Raw genomic sequence first — 27,331 nt, forward strand, 5'->3', positions numbered from 1 at the left:
TTTAATGCAATTAATTGCTCAATGCTCTGCATATAAACTTCGTTAAATAATATGCCGTCTAGCGTGCTAGCTCTTTGAAAGAAGTGACTCTTATAGCTGCTTAAATTCAAATGTGCAAATCAATTGCGCCATGTTAATTCGATACTCACGCTCACGCTGTTATCGATCAGGCACTTGTGGCATTTCTGGAGTTGCGCGTGAACGGTCACACAGTCTTCAACTGAATCTTATTATTGACGGTCGTTTGGCGCTGACGCTACGTCGGTTTCGGTGCACGGAGTACGTTAACAAAAATTCATATTCGCAAAAATAATAAAACAGAGTTTTGTGTGTTAAACGAAGTCTAATAAAGTATACGAATACGAATAATTCTGTGGCTGCTTAACTATCATTACAAAGTAGAGCCGCGGCGATTAAAGGCGGTTCTTTCTCCTGTTAACAGTAAAAAGTTCACAACCGCGCGCGCGCGCTCTCTCTCTCTCTCTCTCTGGATCGTGTTCACCATTCGTTTCAGCCGTCTCGCTGTCGGCCCCGTTAACGCCGAGGTTCGACGCGATCGCCGCTTTTTATTGCTATTGTATATTGTATTACTTATTATAATATTCCGTGAATTGGTCGCAACGCTTATTTATTTTTGTTGTTTCAACACAAACAGCTTTTCTGCTGAAACATATATAATTTGCAAAATAATCAAACCGAAATTTCTCGGATTGCATCGCAACACATTTGCATCGCGAGCTTTGGCCAAAGCTCGGCTTTCGAGATGGAGTTTGGATACGCTTGAATAGACCCCACTCTTCTCTCTCTCTCTCTCGCTCTCTCTACAAAATATTGTGCGGGGAGTTGCGGGTTTAGAAAAACTTGGAAAATAAACAAATCGTTTGATTGTGCAAAACAATCGAATCGCAGCCCATCGAATCCATCACGTTCTCATATTTATGCGATTTATGATTTTAAATAAATAAACAAACGCGTGTTGGATACGTACCCACCCCTTCACCCGATCCGGAGCAGCAGCAACATGTCTATATCCGGCATTATCTACATCGGAGCGGGCCTTCTGCTGATCTGCGCCAGCCACTTGGCAGCCGCCTCGGCAACGGCCAATGCCGGCTATGTTGACCACGGAGATACGAAAGGTAAGCGATTTCACATTATCAGCAATAACTGTGCCAACTCAGGCGCACAGAGAGTCACGAAATAATTAACAATCAGCACGTAAACTGCAAAGATTAAAAACAGTTAAACATACTTGCTGGCAAATACCCTGCTTATCAATTTATCTGTTCAAAAGTCTTTTAATTTGCCTAATAACATTATGTTTGATATCGCTTTTTATCGAGCTTCCAGCTGCGCGGCTTTATTAAATTCCTACCTCAGGGAACTGTTGTATTTATCAAGCGATTGCAGTCAGCCTTAGGATATAGCTGAGGAAGCTTTAAGCGAGTTTAAATCCCAAATTTGGTATGTCTAGGGCCAATATTTCCCGAGTTCCATAGAAAGATAGAGCTTCAATTATGTATATGTATATACAAAATTAAGCCTAGCGCTAATTTTAATTTATTTTAAGACATTTATTTAAGTTAATTTACTATGATATCATATATATCAATTTTGGTAAAGTCCATGCTCATACCAGCCGAGTTCAATGGGGTTTCTACAGGGTATTTTACGCCATAAACGCCCGCAATGCAGGCTACAGCTAATAAATGCCAACTGAGATTACGCTGGGCACCCAAAGACAGTTGAGACAGTGGAACAGGCATCAGTTTTTGATAAAAGAGATTCAATTCATTGGATTGGAGGAGGAAGTATCTCCATATGAATTGTACATCTGTTCATTCAGTTGCCCTTTTGTGAACAGGTTTCCAGCAGCGACAGATTTCCCATGGCAAAGGCAAACAAGGAGCAGAAAAGAACTGTTTTCTACCTGTTGTGTGTGTGTGTGTGTGTTTGGATTTGCTTTTACCTCAGCATTTACCTGTGCCCCAGGTAGCAGCTAGTTGGCCCATTAAGCATCTCTCGCCTGTCCGTCCGTCCGCCTGTCAGTTCGTTCTGTATCTCGGCTCGGGTAAATATGAATGAAGTACAGATACGGCAACAGATTGCTCGCTTCATCTTTCTCTCTCTCTCTCTCTCTCTCCCTCTCTTCCGCTCTCTTTCCCCCTCTCTCTGCTCTTATTTTCTTTTGACGTTGGCTCGTTAAGATCAGGACCATATTTGAAGGCGCAAATGGCAAGCGCTGTGCCAAAAATGTTTCTATGCCATTTGCATGATTCTTCGTCTTTTTTTTTTGGCTACGCAAAGGGCAGCTCCAATGCCTCCCGATGCCCCTTTGCCCCCCTCTGTACACCCGCAATTGTGCAAAATATGAGCCACATAACCTGTTTTGGCTCTGACTCCGGCTCTGGCTCTTTACCTACTTGTGCTGTTTATACCCTGTAAAGGGTATTCAAAGGGTATATTGCAATTGTTCCAATGTAATGGACAGAGGAGGGCATCTCTTGGTCAGCATAAATAGACGATTGGGGGACTTTATATAGATAGAAGAAGTTCTTGATACATTTTATTTTATCATCGATAATTCCTCTTGAATATATCGATAAATATTCTTCAAATTTATGCTAAATAGCATCTCTAAGTTCTGAAGTTTAATAATCATAGAAATTCTTGAAGTAATATGGTCTCATAATATGTTGCTAAGTTAAAGCAGCAGTACAGGGTATCTGCTGGTCGCGTATCCTCGATGCGAGCCTCTTACATGTTTTTAATGTCTTTCTTGCAAAAACAAACCCACATGCATCGTCGCAGCTGCCTCTCTCGCTCGCACTCTGTTGCCATCCCTTTCGGTCTTTGGCTGCCTTCTGCGCCTGCGCCACTTGGTATCGTATCTTTTTTCTGTTGTTGTTCAGACTTCCTACCACCTGCCCCCCGGCTCGAACAACTGCTCGCCTCGTCTCGTCTCGTCTCGCCTCGCTCTTTGTCTTTGCCAACTTTATACGCATCTGAACCGTGAGATTTTATTTCATGCAAAAAAGTAGAAGTACTTGGACGCTTGTTGTTGCTGTTGTTGTTGTTGTTGTTGTTGTTGCTGCCACAACTTGCAGGTGTTTTGCACAGACACACACACGCGTTGCACATACTTAAGACCTATAAGAAACGGCAACAAGGAAACCAGCTTATAAATTATAAGTTACGCTCAGTTTTTGGCTCTTTTGCAGTTGTGATATGGCCAAAACAAGGCGCAGTTGTTTTTTCATACTACAATCATGCTACAATCCTGATTGCTTGGGATCATCTAATTGGCGTGCATTAACATTAACATAAAATTAACATTAACATATTTACATAAATTAAAGGTCAACTGTATAGGGTGTTCGAGTGAGTTATTTAGTTGTATATCCTTCACGTTCTTATTATTTATTCTTATTTTATTATTTTTAGTTATTTTTTCATATATTTAGCATTTAACTTAGACCTTTCTTAGTGTTAATCTGGCTTGCAGCTTTACATCTATAACCCAATTTGCTTTAAGTCTTTCGAAATTTTAAGTACACAATTCAATGCTTAATTCTTAACTGCCCGTTGTACTTGAAAATATTGCAAGTCGTGTCTAATTTCATATATAAAATGCGGGCTAGATTTGAACACTACCCAAAACTTGGCTAGGTTTGGGGCCAAAGTCATTTAAACTTTGGAACAAAGCCTTGGTCAAATGTGTTTTGGTTAACAAATAGATATTTAGGATTCGAACTGGCTCAGTTGGGCTGCCCTGGCCCAAAGCAGCTCCATGTTCACTTTATATGTAATACCAAAATGTTAGTCAAACAGTTTTTTAATCGTAGTTTCTACCTTGTCACTGCCTAGACATTGATTGGATTTAGGATAAGGATTGCATCTCGTAAAGGTAGATAGATAGAATTTAGCTTTGGAACTTTCTAGAAATGATATGGATTAAGGAACAACAAACATTGGGACATGCTCTCGGACAGATTCCCTTGGATAAGGTGCAAGTCTAACTAATTTATGACTTAAACACAGTAGTTAAAGGTCGAATCCAATTGTGTGTTTGATGTATTTCATGCAATATGATAATCTACACAATAATAAGCTATAAAAGTGCAACTTTTGATTAGTAAATCCGTTGAAACGTGCAGAAAACTAATTAAACGCATATAGCACACCGATCCCAAAAGCCAAAGTGCGTCGAGCACTAGAACTAAATGGAAAGTTGACGTGATATCGCAGACAAAGGCTACGCATGAATCAGCCTGCTATATATATTTGTATATAGCTATAGCATATCCATTTAAAAAGAACTAGAGTCTCAACGTGCCTCTTATCAGGCGCATTGATAACAGACACAGACAGGGGGTACACACACAATTACACATGCATTTCACAAAAATACAAAACACGAATTTGATAATGCGTTTTACCAAGAAATCGCTGAAAATTGAAATTGTAGACTCAGGAGCTGTTAGCTGACGCATGCATTTCACTTAAGACCCAAGGAAAAACAAGTCCAGGTGCACTTGACGATTTGACTGCACGACTGTCAAATACCCTCTACCCTCTTCGCCGCTCATTATTCGATTGATAAGCAATGTCCAAGGCTTGAATGGGCTATAGAATTGTGTATTTAGAAAAAAAAACACAAGAGCAAATACTAAAATTAAGTATTTACGTGTATTTAACTGCATTTGCATGCCAGAAATCAAGGCAAAGTCTTTAGGTGAAGCATCTGAAAATGACAATTTCATATGGCAAGTGTGTAGTCCCTATGCACGCGCAGTACAGGGTATGACAGACACGAATAACGATATTCGAGCAAGTGCCGTTAAGTGCTGACCGATGCACTTCCAGTGAAAAAGTGCTCGACATGGCCAGGACTTAGGAATATGCTAAGTGGCTGTGCAGCCAGGATCGAATCACGCGACATGGCCAGCCGCCGCTCAAAGGAGCAAAACGGTACTTACAAAGGGAACAACAACAGCAACAACAAAATCCAGACATGTGACTCGACGGCTGACTCTTGAGGTGGCAGGTAAGGGTAAGGGACGTGGACGTGGACGCCCACGTCACAGGCTCAGGTTCGAGGCTGCCTAAAACAATACAAAAGTATCAAATTTCATAAGGATATCTGCTGGCGGATGCACTCAAAAAAGACACACAGAGAGAGAGGGAGAGCGAGAGAGCGAGAGAGCGAGAGAGAGAGGGAGCAGATTTCCCATATGCAAGTCCTCAAACGTTTAGCTGGAACAAAAATTGATATGGACACGAAAAAAAAAACAAAAAAAATATGATTGAGCAAAAGATGGGAAAAAACACTTGAAAGAAGAATAAAAAGAAAAGTGTATCTAATTATTGAAGAGGGCGCACGCCCACTTAAGAACGGTTCTTTGTAGCTGCCAGACGGCGTCTTCCTCTCTCTCCCCTTCCCCCCTCCCTCTCTCGCTACTCTTCAAGGGTTTTTATTTTCCATGTCGAACGTATGTTGCATTATCTCTAGGGTTCAGGGTCAGAGAGAATCTTGCTATTGTTGTTGTTGGCGCAGATTTGGTTTTCTCACGTATGCAAAGCGCACTCGCCCCCCCCCACCCGCCTGCTGTTGTAATCATAAATAATAATCAATTTCCTGTGAAGAAGAAGAAGAAGCAGCAGCAGCAGCAGCAGCAAAATGTTTCCCATCGCTCCGCACTTAAGCGGTGCCATATGCGAGTGCAAGTTTTTCTTTTTTTTTTTTTTGGATTTTCATTTCAATTCTGTTTTTTTTTTTTTTTTTTGTGAGAAAATGCGATATGAAAACTGACAGAAATGTATGAATAGCATATGGACATGGACAGAGCGAGGGGGTAGCTGCTGTGATTCCGTTTAAAATGTTTGTAAAATGTTGCTTATTGTTTGCTTGTCTTTATTGTTGTTTGTTTTTTGTATGCCTTTTGTTGTTGTTGTTGTTGTTGTTGAATTTCTCGTAACATTTGCGCACATTTGGCTGCCTCATTTGCATTGAGCGCGAGCACAGTTTGACAGCCATTGGCCATTGGCCGTCGAGCTGTGCGCCAATCAGCGGCAGCCCTCGTGCTCAATTGATTGTCGCTGCAGCTGTAGCCGAGCGAGGTTAAACGTTGGCCCAATCAACGTGCCCCCCAGCTCCCACCACCAACTACATTTGCTGGCTGCCCCCATGACGCATGCGTCGGCTACAGTTTATTCTTCTTCAGCTTCTCTGGCCTCTGCAGTTTGTTTGGTTTATGAGTTGGCCAAATAATAATAAATGCGCCAGCAGCGTGCAGCTGTCGCCTTACAATCTCAACGAGCTGCTTCCCCCTCCCCCTTCACACACTTACCCTCTCAATTCTGTGCACTCCTCTGGTTAAACATTAAAACGTCTGTCGCCACATTGCGGCCTGACGATCAGGCGCTGAGATAAACACATTGTAATTAGTGAAGGGCTGCAGGCCTTTGCAATATCATCCCCAACACCATCATCATCATCATCATCATAATCATTATCATGATCATCATCATGCGGCATTTGCGTGGGCGGCCCATATGTCATTGTAAACTGAGCCTACCCAAACGCATCGAATTACCATTAAGCCAACTACTGATACCCATTAATTTCTCGATACCCTATTACAAATCCCGTCCAGACGTTCATGCATATTTCATTTAAGATTTATGCTCAATTTGAATATTCTTTAATTTAATGCTTCATTTTGCGCAAAACTCAGCCGATCTTTTTTCAATATTATCAATATTTATACGCTTTAATTGTTGCCGAGTCGAAATCTAGGTCAAATCTTCTGGAATATATTCTTGTCAACCATTGATAAAAAAAAAAAACTATTTTAATTGATTTTATAATTTATTTTTTTTTTTTTGGAATTTGAAAATGGAAAATGGCTGAAATTAAATTTTAAAATTAATAATCTAAGTCTTATTTGCAAGTTTCCAAGCTAATAACGGTACTTTTCTAGATTTGGTTGCGTTAGGACTTTTTAACATAAGGACTTTATTAACATTTGTGTTCAATTTAAATATGTTAATATTTAATGTTAAAAAGTAATTCGATTTTTTTCTTTTATTCATTTTTAACCATATTTTACAGTTAATGTTAAATGTTATGAGCAGTTGTCCTCGCTCTTCCCCCCTCTCTCTCTCTCTCTCTCCTACTCTATCTAGGCATTTTTTCCTTTTAACTGTTAAAAATGTTAAAAAATCCCTTCAAATTTCCCTCAGCAAAGCTCAAATATTGCTTGCATTTGGTTACTTTTTATTTTAATTAAACTTTTATTGCTTTTTTAAAAAATATATTTATCCTTTCACTGCCCCTTTTAAAATTAGCATTAAGATTTATGCGCCTGTAGTTGTTGTTGTTGTTGTTTGAGTCAAGCCGGACGAACGAGTTGAGAAGAAAGGTTTTTTTTTTTTTTGGCCGGAAAACGTTTGGGCACATAATAAGGCAGAGGCGGCAGGCGGCAGGCGGTCGTTGCTAAAGGTCAACGTCGTCTGGCAATGATCTTGCATAATTACAAAGAGACGCGTCCGAGCGGCAGATCTGACACTGGCAAAGAAACGTAGCTAAAAGAAATGAAAATAAAGGCAAAGAAATGAAAAGGTTTGGCCCCCGAATGATGATGGACAATCGCTGGCATTCAGCACTGGAAGCGCGCTTTCCAACTGTATGGAGCCCTGTGTGTGTATGTGTGTGTGCGTGTGTGTGTATTTGTTTAACCCTATGATGACTGCGGGTCACAGCCAGCAATGGCTGAGCAATAAGAACAGCAACAACAACAACAATAAGAACAATGTGAATCATTGACAGTTTTTATGAAGCGCCGCGTGCATCACTCAACGCTCAAGAAGTTGCCGCTCTCATAAATGCTTACATATGTGTAAGTGCGCCTCAGTGTGTGTGTGTGTGTATTTATGATCAGACCGCACCCCACTTTGCCTGTAGCTTTCAAAATCATTTCAAATTCAATACAAAAAGTCAAACGATGACGAAAGTTGCGACGAAGATCTGGCTATAGGGGGGAGCAAAGCGGGCAGCGTGCAGCGGGCAGCGTGCAGCGGGCCGCACATTGGAAAATTGGAATGTGGCAGGCCAAAGGCAAAGGCAAAGGCAAAGCGTTTGCGTTAATTAAAAACAATTAAGGCGTCAGAAGGAAGAGGGGCGCAACAACAGCAGCAGGCGCTATCGGGGCGGCATCCAGCACCAAACTGTTGTTGTGTTGAGTGTCTCTCACGCATAGCGAAAAGGTTTTGACTTTGCCTCCGTTAAATGTGGGTCGTGTGAAGCAAGAGAGCCAGAGAGCGTCCGTCTGTGTGTGAGTGAGAGCGAGAGCATGTGAGCTGTAGGGCTTACATTAAAATTGTATAATATTAATTGCGGTTAATTGGGATTAACAGCTGCGCCAAAATGCCGACGCGCTCAACTGCAAATATTGGTTAAGGGGGGGGCGGCAGAGAGAGCTTTTTTCTTCTTCTTATTTGCACTTGCAGTTGCAGGCAGCAAAAAGCCAGAGCGAAATATCCAAAGCAAAGCGAAAGCAGAGCAGGAGCTTGCATTAACAGCGCCAGAGCAGAGCCTTGATGCGGCTTAACAGCTGCTAAGCAGGCGCTGCCAACGGCAGCAGCAGAGCAGAGCGAAGAGCTCAGCAAGAAAGCTTACATTAAGTTTGATTTATGCTCAGCGCCTGCTGCTGTTGTTGCGCTTGTTGTTGCTGCTGCTGCTGCTGCTGCCTTAACAGGTTCGCCTGTTTGTGTGCTTCGTTTTTTGCTGCTTCGCTCCCTATGCGCTTTCTTCCTAGCAGCAGTTGCGCAGCCGGTTCGATTTCCTGTTATTCTTTGCCTGGCCTGCTCCCAAAGTGATAACAAAACTTTTTAGATTTCGCCGCGAATTGGCGACAAAATAGCCCAAGCTAGTAATAGCTCTTGGCCAACCCACCAGAGGCCGCCCCATCCGGTGTTCATCATCCGGTGCTTGGTAACTGGTTCTGCCGCCGTTGCTGCTATTGCAGGATTGCCAGCGAAGCGGTAATTAAGCTGAAAATCAAATCGTTATGGTCTGGGGCCGAGGGGCTGACATTACAATTTTCCTGCCTGGAATTTCCGCTGCAAGTGGCGGCCCAGACGCGCGCGTTAATTACACCTGTTGATGGAATAGTGCGACAGGCGCGGTTTGCACTCGTGTACCTATCTACCTACCTCTGCACAGATTGGTTATATAGATTACACACACACACACACACACACGAGTGCGCGCCTGTACGTGTCTGCTGAGTAATTGTTTTGGCTGTGTGCGTGCGCTGCAACAGAATCGGAATCATGCAGCGGAAGTAATTTGAGGTTAGATCTGTGATCTGCGTGATGCTGCCACTGTTGCTGCCGCTGCCGCTGCTGCTGCAGTTGGCGGCGAGGTTAATAGGCGCTGGCACACAAGGGTTAATAGCTAATAGCTAATTCTCGTTTGGGTCAGCGTAAAGTGTTAAAAGTCGAGCTCTTCTGCCATTCCCAGAAGTCATTAGTTAACTAACACACACACGCACACACACACGCACACGCACACACTTGAATGACTTTCCCAAATGAAAAACTGCACTTTAAGTCCAAGTCGGACTTTTGGGGCTCTGCTGCACCCATAAAGCCAATGTTGAAACAACGTCAAAGCGTACGACTTGCGCATACGTAAGCCACAAAAGACAACAACAACAACAACAACAATGGGTTGACAGCCACAATTCAAATTGTATACAAATGTGTTTTCAATTTCAAAATGCCGCTGCTCAGATCGTCACACTGCGATAAATAGTCGAGCACATTCACATGCATACACTGTCATTATACACATATCTATTGCGTTTTGTGGTTTTTGTATTTACCGATTCGAGATCTATTTAGTTTTTAGCGGTTTTTACACTTTGGCTCAAACTGTTATTCTCTAATCTAAGCAAGTGAAAATTCAAATGGACTTCAGCTCACATTTTAATTGGAAATTAAGCAGAAATTGATTTGAAAACTGAAAATTGGGTTTTGGAATATTTATTACCTATTATCTTATATTTTAACTTAACGCTTTTTAACTTATATTTAGTTCTATCTTTTGGGCAATCGATAAATACGATTTACTTAGGCATTTTAACATTCATATACTTTAGTATAATTTCTTTCTTAAATTAACCGAAAAAGGCTTCTTTACATAAAAATACTTAAACATTATTCAAATGAATCCTTGCATAGCTTCTTTCAGCTTATCTTTTGTGCTCTTTATTTAATATAATATAAATTCGTTTAGCTTATATCTTATGCCATATTTGTAATAGAATATAATAATAGTTAATACATATCTTAAATCGCAAAGCTGCTTGATAGTGGCTAAAGAAAGCTGATCTACATATCTGTGAGATCAACAAGAAATTAACACATTATCGGCCGGACATGTTGCGATAAATAACTAGTTTTACGTATTTCCGTCCCTTTAAGCACGACACTTTCCCACACTTAAAACAAAATCAAGAAAAAAACCCAAGCCCTTTCAATTTGCATAAAACCAAAAACTCATTATGATAATAATATGCGCAAGCTGGGCTTAAAAACTCAACTCTAGTTTACTTTCGGGCTTAATGCCAAGACCAAATCAAATGCCCAAATCAATCTGAGCTAAAATTATCGACAGTAAACCATAAAAAAAAGGCAACAATTGTCGCGTAATGTCACAATTATTTTACATGCGACATGAACCAAATAACAAAAACACAAATTCTGGGAGTGTCCGACGAGACGGCGCTGCTCCAATGAAAATTCTATACACACACACAGATACCCACACACACGCACACACACACACACACGCACGCGATCAGACGCTTGAATGCCATCCAATATTTTAGTCAATAAAAATACAATTGAGAAATTGCCATGGTGATCACGTAGCAACAACTACAACAACTATACAAGCAACAATTACAACAACAACTGGGCGCCCAATTGGCATTGGCTGCACTCGACATTTCTTGGAAGGCACAACGCATTCTCAAACTTCTCCATTGCAGCAGATTTCCAATGGGAATGCCAGCAGTTGCTGCCGCAGTTGCTGCCGCAGTTGTTGCCGCAGTTGTTGCCGTTGTCATTGAGCTTGTTACAATCTCTGCGCTTACATGTAAACTAAGTGCAAGTACAGCTGCGAGTCGAGAGTTGTTTGCCGCCCCCGTCTCCCGCTCCCGTTGGCATGTGGCTCACCTCGGGCGACCTTTGTGTTGACTTCTGCTGATTGCAGCGTTAAAAATCACCTCAGAAATAGATGACAGCTACGAAAACAACGTGTACAACGTGTACACATGTAGGCACATATTATCATAACCCAAAAAAAAAAAATACAATAACAACAACAACGACAACAACAACAATAAAAATATTAAAATATTTCAAAAGACAGTCGAAAATTTTAAAGAAAAGGCGAGCAGAACTTACAAACAATAAATAATATTGTTAGGCTCAGCACGTTTGTAGAGCCCCAACTTCAAGAAGAAGAAAGCCAGTAAGGCGGTTGCAAACGCGTAGTAACGACTGCACAATACTCTGTTCGGAGTGCTCAACGTTTGACTTAATTTAAAAGGGAATTTACTGCTCTAAACTGTTCTACTGTGACTCTTAAGCAGTGACTTGAGAGTCGACTTGATTTTTGAATATGTGACTTTTAAACTGTTGAATGTTGAGTGACTCTTAAACTGTGCCCTTAGATTTCACTTCAATGTTGATTAGGTGGCTAAAACTATTGGTCAGTGTTTCTTAAACTTTAACCTTAGAGTTTACTTGACTTTAAGGCCAAGTGCCTCTAAAACTGTTTAACAATGACTCTAAAACTTGGTTGATTAGTGGGCGAATCTAAAACTGTTGAACGGTGACCCTTAAACTGTAATCTTGGGAATTTAATAGATTTGGTATTGATGTGGATAGATGCAGAATTTAGAGATTTTCGTACTGACATTTTCCTGAAGGGTCAACAAGTGCAGTCGGCAGGCTGCGATCGGTTCCTAGGATAGCTTCAATTGACAGACAAAACACATAAACTCGTCTTGCACATTGTGCGAACAGAGCATAAAAACGTATATGAATGCCAAATAGCAGAATTTTATGCTGAAGTCAGTGTTATTTTAAAGTCGTCGAACCATTATGAATTTAATGCCCATACAGGCATTCGTTTTCACATTATATGCTAAAAAAGAAGATTAAAAAAATAAAAAAAAAACGAATCCAATATGAAACTCTGTTGCCAGTACGTAGAGCTCATTGAATTTTGATGAACACCCGCCGTGCGCTCCAAAAAACAAAAAAAAAAAGGCTGAGAAAAACCTTTGTGGATCTCTGAAGAACCGGTATCTGCTGCTCCAGCAGCTCAGCCTCAGTCTGAGTCGCAGCTTGGTGCTTTTTGTTCGCTCCGGAAGTAATTAATGCCTGTTTTTTGTACATTTTTTTTTTGGTGTGTCTGTTGTTGGCCGCTAAAACATAAAACATAAAACAGAATCTATGCATTAGACGCGAGTGCTTTGGCCAAGTTAAAGTTGAGTTTTTTCTTGTGGTTGGGCGACTCGAACTGAACTTTCTCCATGAGCAGCATGGCTCCATTCCCATCTTGGCCATTCGATTGACCGAATTGCAAAACGTTTGTCAACGCCAACAACAGAAAATGATGTGCGCATTGGCCAATGCGGGCGGGCAAAGCCATAAACCTGCCGCAAATATGGCTGTTGCAAGCGCTGCAACTGCAACTTCAACTGTGCAACGGCAACGGCAGCGAGGATGGCAACATCAACATCCAGCTGCTGCCGAAAATGGTCAATGCGACATAATTGATCAATTGGCAGCGCAGAGCGCATCCTATACACAGCCAGCTCGTGGCCATAGTTGGTCATATGCCTCGACATCCAGCATCCATTTTAAGCAAGACAACTAACGAGCGACGAGCGACGAGTGACGAGCAACGAGTTGTGAGCTACCCTTCGACTTTGGCTGCGTTTTTAATTAAGCCAAGCTGTTGGTTGGCAATTGCCATAAGTGGAGCCCGATATTTCAAAAGGCTGCTCCATAACCATATCCAGCGCCTATGTGTGCCATCAGCTGCGCCAGTCCTGTTAGTTGCCGTCTCTGTCAGAGATGTGCCTGCCGGACAAGCCAGAGAGATGCTGTCAAGAAGTTGGTCTTCTATTTTAACGAAGACTTACAATAAGTGGGTATTAGTAAGGGATAAATAATTGAAGATTTAAATGCAACGAGTAAATGCTGACGAACAGCGAGTTTCAAGTGGCGAGAGGGGGAGAGTGAAGAATAGCGATTGAAGAGTAAAATGCAACGAGTAACGCATAAGAAGTGGAAGTTGAGACAAACAAGTAGCGATTGACTGGTTGAGATAAGCGAGTAACGAGTGGCCAGCTAAGACGAACGAGTAACGAGTGCCTAGTTGTGACAAGCGAATGACAAAGTATCTAATTACAAAGGAGTAAGAAGTAGCGATTAATAAATATCGCATGTCCATTGCCATGTTAGCTGCCCTACGACTTGGGTCTTCGTTTTAATTCAATCAAATTGCTTTTGACAGCTGTCATAAATGGCATTTGCTGAGCCCGCCCTACAATGGGCTCCTCTATGGGCAGCACTCGAACTGTGCCACGAGCTGCAACTCTGCCGCAACTCAACGATACGCCCTGTAAGTTTTGATTAATTTCTGTAGCTATTGCCCGGCTGGGCCTCATCATTCTCGGCTGCTCTTCGCTTTGGCCAGTCTGTCGGGCAGCCAGCTCAGTGAGCCGTGCCCAGTTGTCCAGTTGTCCACTGGAACGAGCAGAGCCCAAGCATAGTTCGCTTTTCATATACAGATAATAATATTTTTCATTTCTTTATTTCTCTTTTTTTTTTTTTTTTCATTAATTGCCAACGTTTCATATTTTATTTGAGCATTATTTTTTCTGCTCAGTTTTTGTGTGTTGTTTTTAATTTGTTTTTCAATTATTTTTGTGGCTGGGTTTTTTGTTTTTTTTTTTTTTTTTTTCATTGGAAACGGGCGCGCTTGTTGTCGCCATGTTTTTTAGCTGAATTACGAGTCGCCGGCTTCGACTCCGTCCACGTCTCCGACCACGTCTCCGGACACGTCTCCGTCTCTGTTCTTGTCTCCGGGGTTGAACACGAGCTGTGGCCAAGTTGCGACCGCTGCCTCAGCATATTTCCATATACATATATATTTTTTTATTATTTTATTGAATGTTTTTGTATTTTTGTTTAGCAGCCGCGATAACTTTTGACACGGCCAGCGTCAACAAATCTCGAGCATTTGATAATAGCAGCCGTCCAGTGCATGCCTATCAGCATCATGCAACACGGACTTTGTCTGTTCCAAAGGGGGTTGCTGGCAGCGAGGGTATAAAGGCAAAGGGAGAAAAGTTGACTCTCAATTTGATTGCGTTCGATTTATTGCTGAAAGTGTGCTAATTACCATAAAGTTGATTACTAAGTAGAAAAAAGCGCGTCTGAGTGTCTGTCAGTTAACTAGAAATCAACATTAATTAGCAATTGATTGACAAAGTTATAAATTATATATTTTGTTCATATTTTAACGTAATTCCCGCCTTAAAATTCACAGAAAGTTGCGAAGTTGAAATTGTTTTTCTGATTTCAATGAAGGCGCGTGTTGCAATAAAAATAATAATAACTTAAATATAGATATCCAAAGATTTTCAAGCGAATGTTAAAACAAAAATTCGAAACAAATCATAAGTTTGTATAACCTTTTCAAGGGTAGAGAAAGAGGCAGCTCCCATCCCATAGAGTACATATATATGCCAGATCAGCATCAAAATTCGAATTGATATAGTTTATATATATATATATGTCCGTGTGTGCTTCTGTCAGTCCGTCCGTCTCCCTGTCTGTTCTTCCATCTGTCCGTGCATTGTTCTCTCTCCCTCTTGTAAATATATATCTTTATAAATATAAGCAAAATGTTTCACAAACTATTTAATCCACCCTCGCATATGCCTTAATATATAATGCCTGCGATCCGTCTGTGCATTGTCCGTTAACGTAGAGAAGTGCCATCGTATAATATATATGAATGCGAATACAATTACATAAAATTCTGCATAGTCGCAGAATTTGGTATATGTATCTTTTGTATATAGAGCAGAACACACACACACAGATATCGGACATCGCACATTGATGGAAACAATATGCCCAAGCTGCAACAGACACAACAACAACAACAACAACAACAACAATAATAATCAAGCATAAAGAGCGCAAATATATTTAATGCCGCCATCAAATCAAATTTCATCCAACACATCCGCCCACAAAGCTCATTTCGCTATGCCCATAATTTATAGATACGATTATTATTATTATCGTATCGCATTTGTATACAAAATATATATTTAAACAGACATTTGTTTATGGCCAGTCCAATGGAACACTTAAAGCCACGATTTTCCGAAATCGCCCGTTAAAAACTTGAACGTATTTTGCTCTGATTTCTTGATGTTAGTTCAGGATTTTAAGAAGAAGAGTTTTGATTAGCATATTTTTGACATTAACATGGGGAATTCCCTGAAATTTGCAACAATGCCCAGCTAGAAAAGACGAAAATACCTAATACTGGGAAATACTTGTGATCCTTGTTAAATGAGCTTTGAGCCGTAAGTTTGAGCTTTAATATTCTTCAGCTTTCTTTAGTATTATAAGCGAGTATTTGGTTTGGCTAGTTAATTGAAATTGTTTTTAGCTGAAGGTTTTGCACTGAAAGTCTTATAATTTTTCGTAACTTCAAGTTGGGCTCAGGGATTTGTGACGAACTGTTTGGTCATCGCTCAACCTCAACTTATCTTGATTATTATCTTAAAGGCAAACACACCTCGAGGGGATTTCACAAGAAATGTAACTGCTCAAGTGTGTAATAAAATGAAGAAACATTTATCAAAGAGATTTATATATAAAGAAAAATAAAATACGATATGAAATATATGTAAACCATATTTGAAGTGAAATGCGATCATTTGAAATATATTTCTATTTTTAAATATATTTATATAGATGCAGATTGTGTGAGGATTTCTGTTTAAGATAACCATTCAAAGAAAGCGAATCAAATGGGACTAGCATAAAAAAAGGCAAACGGAAGATTGGAATTGAGTAAAAAGTTGCAGCTATGAAAAGTGGAGCACATATTTCTTGGAATAGTCTAGACTTTTTATAGTCCAACTGTCGCTTAGTCAGAGGCAAAAATAGTTGTGAACTTAGTTTTCGCAGATGCCGGCAGCTAATGTGTTGCCTTGACCTTTGGCCAAGTGGCACATTTTGTAAATCATGAGATGCTAACCCACAATTAGCCAAAGGCCGACACATGTTGCAAGTGGCAAGCTGCTGTTGCAGCTGCTGAGCTGCTGCTGTTACATGTGTCACAATTGCAGCTTGCAGCGCAGCGGCTTTTGTCAGTCAAAAAAAAAAAAGCAAGTGAGTGGGGCGCCACAGAAAGTGGCAGGGGCACAAAAAAAAAGACGCGTCACTTTGCTGCATGTGGCAGCAACGCAGACTCTGGCATCAATTCGAAGCCGTTCTCTTGGTTCGATGTGGCAGTTGTTGCAGTTGTTGTTGTTGCCTCTGTTGCTGTTGCTTCAGTGTCGTGAGAATTTTCGCGTTTGGTCGCGCAGCGTGTGAAATTGAAAAGTGCCAGTTCGAGTGCCACGCCCATGTTGCTGTGTTGACGCCTTCGCTGTGCGGCTATGTCGCGCAGCGCATTAAACGAAGCGAAAGTGTTGCAAGGCAACGCGATAACTGTAAAATTGTGTGTGTGCGCGTGTGTGTGCGTGTGTGTGCGTGTGTGTGTGTGTGTGTATTTGTGCCTAATTGTGCTCTAGTTAACATTTTTCCTTTGCCTGTTGCCATTTAAGCTGCAAATTCTTGAGTCCATAATATTTCTCGCTGTGCATTTAAGCTTAACTCTGACTCAAAAGCCATTTAACCAATCACAATTAACATTCTCTCTCTCTCTCTCTCTCTCTGTCTCTTTGCAGGTGAGTTTGCTGCGGCTGTGCAGCTGGCGTGTAATTCTAAATTCGTTAATTAAAGGTAACTATGCGCCTAGCACAAGTACATCTGTGCGGCAATTAGGCAGCTGTGCCCCACTTTGCGGCACGACTCCACAAAAAAAAAAAAAACCAAACAAACAAAAAACGCAACACGCGCCAATTTAATTAAGGTCTGTACCACGAAACAAAAAAAATGGTAAAATTAAGAGCGAATCACTGCTGCCAAACAATGGGAAATTTATTAAAAGCCCATTAAAAAAAAAAACCCAAAAAAATAGCTGCATTCAACTTTCAACTGCAGCCCAAGCCTCGGCAAAGCGTAACGCCAATTGTTGTTGTTGTTGTTGCATTTGTTGCTGTTGTGGTTGTTTTTGTTGTTGTTGCATTTGTTGTTGTCGTGGCAACGCTGGGCAAGAGTTATGCTTCAAGTGTTTTATGGCAAAGCCCAAATGCAAGAACTTCTATGCAACAAATGCGAACTGGCACTCAGCACAGCTCGCTGCTCGCTGCTCGCTGCCTGCCGCTCGCTGCTTGCAACCAATTGTTGCACTCACACCCCCGCTGACTGCGCCCGTGCTGCTGCCGTTGTTGTTGCTGGTGGCGACACCGACACGCATGCGTTTCATTTTCAGTTAAACTGCCCGCTGTCTCTGTGTGTGTGTGTGTGTGTGTGTTTGTGTCTCTGACAAAACTACACCCCCTCCCCCTCCCCCTTCCACTCCCACCTCCCCCTCCCGTGAGCACAGCTTGAACAAAACAATAACAAAAGCAGAGCCCGAAATGAAGTTGGAAAACTTCACGCGCGGCTGCACGCCGCTCGCTGATCTCGCATCGGGTGTTCTTTGCCCCTCTCCGAGCGATACAAACGAGTGCGCATGCGCCAACACACACACACACATGCACACACACGCACACACAGACGCACTCACAGGCACACACACCTTAGCAGATTGGCATATGACCTGTGCAACAACCCAAGGGTTAATAATAATGGTAATACATTTGCCATTACTTAAAGCACGCACACACACACTTCCCCTCTCTCTCTCTCTCTCTCTCTCTAAGCTTTGGTCTCGTTTGAAGTGCCTTTGCTTAGTTATCGGCATTTTGGACAATAGAAATTCCTCATGTCAGACAATGGGCGTGCTTTGTGCTGTGACCGTTATAACGAGTACAACTCAATTTGAGCCCAGCCGCATATATATATATAGTATTTCTTTCATTCCTGAAATACGTTGAACTTTTTAGCTCCGCTTAAAATGTGGGCTGAAGACAGTTCGTCTTAAGAATTTTCTCTTTGGGGAAAACTAATTTCCCTTCTTAGCTGTGTTTTTGCCCGTTCTGCTTACTTAGCACCTTGGTGTGTGTCCTGGTTATTGTAGATTGCATTTTTTTAATGTATTTTGATATGATTTTATATTTTTTAATAGTTTTACACAATGTACCCTTGCTACCAGCTCACAAGCTGGCTTGATAAGTTCCCTTTTCCTGCCATTTTTCTCGCTATATGGATTTCCCATTATCATATCCATTTCAAAGCAAGGTGCATTTCCCACTAAAGAGTGTGTCTCTACTATTTTCGTTTCTGGGGTGTGTGTCTCTGCTATTACCTTAATTTTACATGATGTGCTGTGACTATGTTGACGATACAACTCTATAAAAGAGCCAGTATAATAAAATTAATTTTAATAAAATCAGTTTTTAATCGCAGTTGGAAATTCTGCGTAAAAAGTTCGGCATATCAAACTCTTTAACGTTATTATTCTATAATATCCCAACTGGAAGTGATGTTTAAATGGTTTGGGTTTTGCAAGGCTTTTTCTTCTTGCACTGCTTTTTTCCAATCTGGTGTACGTCTGTATTATTAAATTTCCCGAGGTGCATGTCTTTGCTTATTTTCTATATGCACATTAAGGACTATGAGCATCAAAATAATTTGAGTCCAGCTCAACCAATGGCTTAAAAGGTTATCTTTACCTGTCAGTTTTCCCCAATTTATTTCCCAGTTGTGCATTACCCAATGTTTTCATTTCCCATTAAGGTGTGTGTATTTACTCAAATGCTGTTTGGTTGTGCGACTTGCATAAATTGCCTCTAATGTGTGTCTTTGCTATTTCCCTACCTAAACATAAAAGTTTTGAAACTTTGCTACATTAGTAATGTTACGAACCGGATCGTACTTAACGTAATATGCCTATCTTGGATACACACCCTGCTAGTTAGCCATGTCACCTTCACTGTGTGAATGTTTGTTGTTCTTCGGAAATACCAAACACATGCACACACACGATCGCACTTATCATTCGTGTATGTGTGTGTGTATGTGTCTTGACGGTTGCAGCTCGCTCTTAAGCCAAATATGCAACAACTTCTCTTATGGTCATTATGCTCGATAGTAAATATGTTCAGTGTTGCTGTGCTGCATGTGCCTGCAAATGGCAGAAAAGTACTATAATCGGGAGTAATTTATCTCTTGCGCCAGCATTTTGTGCCCTCTTGTGCCACTCTGGATGCTGAGCGATCCGTTTTCTTAGGAAATTCACACACACACACTTGCGCATGAGGTAAATTTTTATTGCGCTCTCTCTCGCTCTCACTCTCTAAGTGGAAGCTTTGGTAACGGCCATCGTTTCGGTTTTTTTGTTGTTGTTGTTGTTGAGCGCCAAACCGGTTCCAATTCGAATCTTGACTCTATAGAAACACCAACAAAAACAAAGTTAAAAAAACAAATGAAATCCGTAAAGCAGCAGCAACAACAACAACAGCAGCAGCAGAGACCCCAAAATTAATACAGCTATTGGCATTTTTTATAATTTTCATTTAAAAACAAATGAAGGAGAGAGAAAAAAATAAATGTGAATAGCATTGGGGGAATGCTTAAATTAATTATAATATTATTATGGAGTTTGTTTGTTAGAAGCTAATCAATATGCAGCGAAACGGTTATATGTATATGTGTCTATCTATGTGCGATTAGCAGCAGGCAGACAGACAGACAGACAGACAGACAGTTGGTATCTGTGACCTTAGCTGGCAATCTATTGACCTTGCCACAACTGCAAGGATGGAGGCAGAAGACAGCAGCAGAGGCTGCCGCAGCGACTGCGGCTTGTCAATTGGGTGGCTGCACGCTGAAGAATCCTTACATATTGGAATGCGGCTGTGGTTCGATTGTTGCTTGCTGCTGCTGCTGCTGCGGCTGCGGCTGCGGCTGCCTGTTGCTGTTGTGTCAACATCCATCCGAGCAGCAACAACAAGAACAACAACAATTGGCAACAACATCTCACGTTCGTTTGAATCTTGGCGTCTGTCGCCGCACGTACGCGGCTTTAACAACCAACTTACATAGCCGCCGATTAGCCAAGGCAACGTACAACCCGTCCAGACTCAGCTCAACTGGAGACTCCGAGACCCAAAGACCTTCCACACAGCACAGCACAGCCCGGCACAGCACAGCCTTAAGTCCAAAATGAGCTATCTCACTGCGCAAATCTTTCACTTCACTTGGTCGCCGTCGTCGTCGTCGACTCGCTTTTAAGGGCCTTTAGCCACAGCCGCAGTCGCAGTCGCAGCTTCTGCTGCAGTGTTGTCAATTTAGCTTGTTTACCGTTGTAATAGGATAAGAGCATCATTGGTAACCCTAGCCAGAGTATTATAGTGTCACTATCTATGTTAATTATAACAGTACGATAAGTAAATATCGATAAAGAAAAGCGGCTGCAGAGAAGAAGTGGAAGGCAGTCTCTCTACAGTACTAGCAGTAAGAAGACGTGTTGTTAAAAATAAAAAGGCAACCCGAACATAAGTTAAATCAACGAAGAAAATCATACTATTACAATATCAGAAGTGGGATTGACTCAGAAAAAAAAAAAAAAAAAACACAACAAAATGGAAAATATAAATATAAATGACGTGTCAATAGCGACATTGAAAAGTTGGTTGGCATTACTAAATTTGCCAACAGAGGGTACCAAAACTGAGCTGATGGCGAGATTAAATAAGGTACCAGTGGATATCCGAGACGATGCTGCAAAGGAACTTGAAGTTCAACGTAACAAGGAACAGACAATTGAGGCTCAAAATGAGTTGCAAAACATAATGCAACAACAGCGTGACGAAATAGCAAATGGCGCCGAGATGCTGAAATTGATGCGTCTCGAAATTGAAGCGTCTCGAAAATTCCTAGAAGAATTTCAAGTAACGGTGAACCGCAACTCGCACATCGGCGGGAGCGACGGGGGAGAGCAAGAAAGTGAGGTCGGCGATTTATTGCAGCTAGAGGATGGTCACACTGAAGAAAGACCACGGTCGACGGATGGCAACGCTGGTGCAGCTGATTACACTGGAACGGATGGCAACGCTGGTGCAGCTGATCACGCTGGTGCAGCGGGCAACGCTGGGGCAGCTGGAAGGATCGACGAAAGTGGCAACGCTGTCGGAGGCAACTTAAATAATTGCATCCAAACTGGAGCGATGATGTTAGCCAAGGAAATTTTATTAGAATTTACTGGAGAAAGTGAGGTGCGTAAATGGGTAATGCAATTCTTCAATGTGGCCAAGATCTACAGACTAAATGATATGCAACAGCACTTGCTTTGTATAAGCAAATTGAAAGGCGGTGCTTTGAAGTGGTTGCATGCAGACCCTATGCGCATCATTGCTCCGATTGACGAGATGCTAAATCAATTGGTTTTGGCCTTCGGGGGAGGATTTTCGAAGTCGGAACTACGACAGAAGTTCGAGGATCGGGTTTGGAAACCAGATGAGGTGTTCGCCACATATTTTAGCGAAAAAAGCATATTGGCACAGGACATCAACATTGATGTAGAGGAGTTAATGGAGGGTATTATTCGAGGCATACCTTGCGAAAACTTGCGCACTCAAGCTAGTATGCATTGCTTTACCAATCCGGCTCAAATTTTACGTGCGTTTGCAGCTATAAAGTTGCCAATTAAACGGGTACGAAACCATGTAGTGAAACAAACTGCACAGGAAGCACAGGCGGACAAACAACAACGTTGCTACAATTGCAATGTTAAGGGCCATTGGGCCAAAGATTGTTTAAAGCCCAAACGGGAGGCAGGATCTTGCTATGCGTGCGGCTCAAAGGATCATTTAATAGCAGGATGTCCAAATAAAAAGTATGATATGGAAAACAAATATGTAAGATACTTAAGAATTCATTTTAGTAACTCATTTAACAAATCAATAATTGCAGAATGCCTTATAGACTCTGGCAGCCCTATTTCATTTTTAAAGGAAAAGTTTGTGCCATTAAAAGTAAAGCGTATGCCAGATGCAAATTCGTATGTAGGTTTAAATGAAAGTAAATTGAAAAATTTTGGAAAAATTTTATGTTTTATGAAGAAAAAGTTAATAAATGTTTATTTTAATGTTATAATTGTGGCAAATGAGTCTATGAGGTATGACGCTGTGCTTGGTAGAGATTTTATGGATTCTTTTGGTTTAAATATTGATTTAAGAACATTAAAAATTGTGAACGGGCATAAAGTTGATCACCAGAAAAATGGTAAAAATGATATCATAGCTACAAGCTACAAAGAAAAACAAAAAAAAGTGGACGATGAAGATATCAAACACGAGCAAAATGAAACTATATTGTTAAATGATAAAATCGTTAATAAGGAAATAGTCAGTAATGAAACTGGTAGTGATGAATTAGTTAGTGAGAAAATTGTTAGTCCGGAAACGCTTGGTGATAAAGTTGGTAGTGATGAGATAGTTAGAAATAAAATAATTAGTGGTGAAATAGTTAGAAATGAAGTGATTGGGATCGAAACTGTTAGTGATGAGATAGTTAGTTATGGAGAGCTTAAGCTCGAACCTGATAGTGAAGAAGTTGTTAGTGATGAAATTATCTATAATCAAACCGGGATTGAAAAAGTGATTATAGAAGATATAGGAAACAGTGCAGTTAAAATTAATAATCATGTTAATGAAGCGCCAGTGAATAGCGAAATCATGGGAGTGTTAGAAGAGAATTTTGAGAAGGATATCTTAACAATAAGTTGGGAAGATTCTAACAAAAGAGAAAATATATATATTTTAAGTGAAGATATTGATTACAGCACAAAGTGTGAATTTGAAAATTTATTTGAAAATACTTATGTAAAAGCGAAAAGGCCAAATCAGCCAAAATTAAGACATGAGTTAAGCATAAGATTAGAAAACGACAAAGTATTTAATTGTACACCTAGGCGGTTATCTTATATGGAAAAAGAAAAGTTGCAAGAATTATTAGACGACTATTTAAAAGATGGAATCATTAGGCCAAGTTGTTCAGAGTATGCATCACCTATAGTACTAGTGAAGAAAAAAACTGGAGACATGAGGTTATGTATTGATTTTAGAAGACTGAACAAAATTATATGTAGAGACAACTACCCGCTACCATTGATCGACGATTTATTAGACAGACTATGCGGAAAAACAGTATTTTCAAAGTTGGATCTAAAAAACGGGTATTTTCATGTTTTTGTTAATGAGCAATCTATTAAATACACTTCATTTGTTACCCCTTTAGGACAATATGAATTTCTTAGGATGCCCATGGGTTTAAAAACTGCGCCACATGTATTTCAAAGATTTGTTAATAACATATTTTGTGATATGATAAAAGATAATAAGGTAATTGTTTACATGGATGATATTATGATAGCAAGTACAAACATAAAGGAACACATGGAGACCTTAAAGGAAGTGTTTATAAGACTGGTGCAAAACAAATTAGAGTTGAAATTAGATAAGTGTGAATTTTTTAAAAGCAGCGTTAAATATTTAGGATTTGTGGTGGATAGTAAAGGCGTTAGGGCTGATGAAAAAGGGTTAGAAGCGGTTAAATCCTTTCCAATACCAAACAAAATTCAGGGAGTACAAAGTTTCCTAGGGTTATGCTCCTACTTCAGGAGGTTCATTTTAAACTTTTCTATATTAGCTAAACCCTTATATGATTTATTGAAAAAAGATAAGAAATTCAAGTTTGGAGAAGAGGAGTTTAAGTGTTTTAATATGTTAAAAGATAAATTGTTAGAGGCGCCAGTACTATCAATATATAATTACAAAGAAGAAATAGAACTACATTGTGATGCCAGCGCAGTGGGATTTGGGGCTGTTTTATTTCAAAAAAAAGAAGATAGGAAATTACACCCGATTTTTTATTTTTCTAAAAGAACAACCGAAGTAGAGTCTAAATATCATAGTTTTGAGTTAGAAACGCTAGCCATCATTTACGCATTACGCAGATTTCGTATATATCTGCAGGGAAAACGATTTAAAATAATGACAGATTGCAACTCTTTAACTTTAACGCTTAACAAAATAGATTTAAATCCGAGAATTGCTAGATGGGCGTTAGAACTACAAAATTACGATTTTGAGTTAGTGCATAGATCGGGCAAGCAAATGCAACATGTGGATGCGTTAAGCAGATGTTATGAGGACATTTTAGTTATTGAATCCAATAGTTTTGAGGACAATTTAGTTATTTGCCAAAGCAAAGATGACAAACTGGTAGATATTAGAAAGATGTTAGAAAAAGAAGAGCACAAGCTATTCGAAATGAGAAATGGGGTCATTTACAGAAAAACAAATGATGGCAGATTAGTTTTTTATGTACCAAAGGATATGGAAGAACATGTACTTTACAAATATCATGATGAGTTGGGACATGCTGGGAGAGATAAGATGATCGATGCCATTGGAAAGAGTTACTGGTTCCCATATATTAAGGAAAAAGCAATAAAGCATATAGGGAATTGTTTAAAATGCATTGCCTTCGCCCCCAAGACGGGTAAGAGTGAAGGACTATTACATAGCATACCGAAAGGAAACAAACCGTGGGAGATGATCCATATAGACCATTATGGACCAATTAATGCAGGAAGGGCTAATAAATATATATTGGCGGTGGTTGACGGATTTTCAAAATTTGTTAGACTATATACAGCAAAGACAACAAGTACGAAAGAAGCGATTAAGGCATTAAAAGATTATTTCAGAGCGTATAGTAGACCTAAGTTCATTGTATCGGACAGAGGGAGTTGTTTTACTGCAAAAGAGTTTGATGAATTTTTAAAAAATGAGGGAGTAACGCATATTAAAATAGCAACGGGTTGTCCGCAAGCAAATGGTCAGGTGGAAAGGTTGAATAGAGACTTGGGTCCGATGATGGCAAAAATGGCGGAGCCAGAAAATGGTTTACATTGGGATGTTATTATAGAAAATGTTGAATATGCAATAAACAACACACAACACAAAAGCATAAAGAAATTTCCAAGCGAAATGTTATTCGGATTACAACAGAAAGGAAAAGTTGTTGATGAATTAAAAGAAAAATTAGAAGAGTTTACACAGGTGAACACGTGTGATAAAAGAAATTTAGAAAATATAAGAAAGAGTGGAGAAATATATCAAAAAGAAGCTCAAATCAGAAATGAAGAGCGGATTAATAAAAAGAAGAAAGTATCAGTAGAATATAAAATAGGTGACTATGTCATGGTAAAAAATTTTGATAGCACACCAGGAGTTTCAAAAAAGTTAATACCAAGATATAAAGGGCCTTATAGTATAGAAAAGATTTTAAAAAATGATAGATACTTGTTAAAGGATGTAGAAGGCTTTCAATTATCTCGCAACCCGTACGTTGGTATCTGGAATAGCCAAAACTTTAAGCATTGGATGCGAAAATAGGCAATAAGCATTAGTTATAAAGATAGATACACATATAAAAGACAGAGATCGGGAGCTCTCTTTGTCAGGATGGCCGAGTTGTAATAGGATAAGAGCATCATTGGTAACCCTAGCCAGAGTATTATAGTGTCACTATCTATGTTAATTATAACAGTACGATAAGTAAATATCGATAAAGAAAAGCGGCTGCAGAGAAGAAGTGGAAGGCAGTCTCTCTACAGTACTAGCAGTAAGAAGACGTGTTGTTAAAAATAAAAAGGCAACCCGAACATAAGTTAAATCAACGAAGAAAATCATACTATTACACCGTCAAAACTGGCTTTTATTTTTGCGGAACAACCTTAAGAGTGTTAACTTTGGCGTTTGTTAAAAAACATTTATTTGAAAGAATCTTTAATTGTGTTTCAAAGCTTGAAGATAAAATTACGTGCAACATCTTTCGACAAGCATTTTCCAACACTTAATTTTGCATTACAATTACTTTGCAGGCAAGCTTAAACATCATGAAAGAATCAGCTTTCTAGCTTTTACACTTCAAGCTGTGTGTCAATCATTCAGTTCACAGATCAGAAATTACTGATCAATCTCTGGACATTATAGTTAAATAGAAAGAAAGAACTGTATTTCATAGAGTGCAGTTATTGCAGACCTGATCCCAGTCGATTATATATATTATTAATTATAAACAAATTTCGAAAACCAACAAATGAGCTTTCGTTAATTTGTTTAGCTCTAGTTGCAGCTTTTTTCCCTCCAGAACTAGCCCTCTCTTGCTTTTCACAGTTTGCCAACACTGTTCAGCTGCTGCTGCTGCCCGCTCTCCCCCTCTCTGCTGCCCTCGCCGCGCACTTATCGCAAATGCATTGTGGCCGAGGCCTTCGCTTGGGCTCTCTGCAATCGTCGTTTGTTTCATGCTTCATGGGCTAATGGCTAGCTCCACAGGTTGCTGTCGAGTGTTGTTGCAACATCTTGTCGCTGGGCGCCCTGGACATGCTACCCGCTGCCGCTGCCGCTGCCCAGCCCAGTCCAGTCAAGTCTGGGGACACGTGTGCGTTGCTAAAACGTCCGCTCCAGCTTGGCACTGTTTTATCTTTTTTATTTATTTTATTTTATTTTTCTTTGCCCTTTTTCAATCTGCGTTTTTTTTTTTTCGTGCTTTATGCTTGGATTAAATTTAGCAAATCGAAGCGCGCATACGGCCGATGCGCTAATTGAACTTGCTGCTGCTTCTTCTTGCGCGCTTATTTGTTGACAAAATGGCCGCCGCCGACAACAACAGCAACAACCACAAAGCGCAAGTTTGTTGCCTGGCCATATGTTATATTAAGTCGCATCGCAAATATTTATGCACAACAAAATGTACCAAAAAAAAAAAAAAAAAACGCATAAACCAAAAATCAACAACATTTTGTGTGTATTTTTAAACCAAAAAATGAGTGTCTGTTATTTTGTTAAATGCGCCACGCCGCGCCACACCGCACGCCCGCCCACCCACAAACAAAATTCCAAGATACTGTCCAGTGCGCAACAATAAAAAG

The 27,331-nt window shown here is 40.2% G+C and overlaps 2 protein-coding genes across 3 annotated transcripts in view; both read left to right on the top strand.

Moving 5' to 3' along the window:
• The first annotated feature begins 229 nt into the window (after positions 1-229).
• The window catches only part of Egfr (epidermal growth factor receptor), a 48,342-nt gene continuing 21,240 nt past the window's right edge, over positions 230-27,331 (top strand). Inside the window, exon 1 of the mRNA XM_015173609.3 lies at positions 230-1,139. Coding sequence (XP_015029095.1) covers positions 1,022-1,139 — 118 coding nt within the window. The 5' untranslated portion in view covers positions 230-1,021. The remainder of the gene's footprint in view (positions 1,140-27,331) is intronic.
• LOC138911397 (uncharacterized) lies at positions 20,674-26,840 on the top strand. 2 transcript variants are annotated; one of them, XM_070210198.1, is made up of 2 exons: positions 20,674-22,225; positions 22,303-26,840. In XM_070210198.1, the coding sequence occupies exons 1-2, from the start codon at positions 20,973-20,975 to the stop codon at positions 22,406-22,408; spliced, it is 1,359 nt and encodes a 452-aa protein (XP_070066299.1). In that variant the 5' UTR covers positions 20,674-20,972; the 3' UTR covers positions 22,409-26,840. The 2 variants fall into 2 exon arrangements, with proteins under 2 accessions (XP_070066299.1, XP_070066300.1); XM_070210199.1 differs by having other exon boundaries at positions 20,682-22,247.

This window comes from Drosophila virilis, chromosome 5 (genome assembly GCF_030788295.1).
Source record: "Drosophila virilis strain 15010-1051.87 chromosome 5, Dvir_AGI_RSII-ME, whole genome shotgun sequence".
NCBI classification, from domain to species: domain Eukaryota; kingdom Metazoa; phylum Arthropoda; class Insecta; order Diptera; family Drosophilidae; genus Drosophila; species Drosophila virilis.

What these genes read in the sequence shown, in the direction of transcription:
- LOC138911397 (XM_070210198.1), top strand. Translation starts at nt 20,973, where the DNA reads ATGGAAAATATAAATATAAATGACGTGTCAATAGCGACATTGAAAAGT. An exon ending in GCAGGATGTCCAAATAAAAA is followed by an intron (nt 22,226 to 22,302) that starts GTATGATATGGA and finishes CAATAATTGCAG; the next exon opens with AATGCCTTATAGACTCTGGC.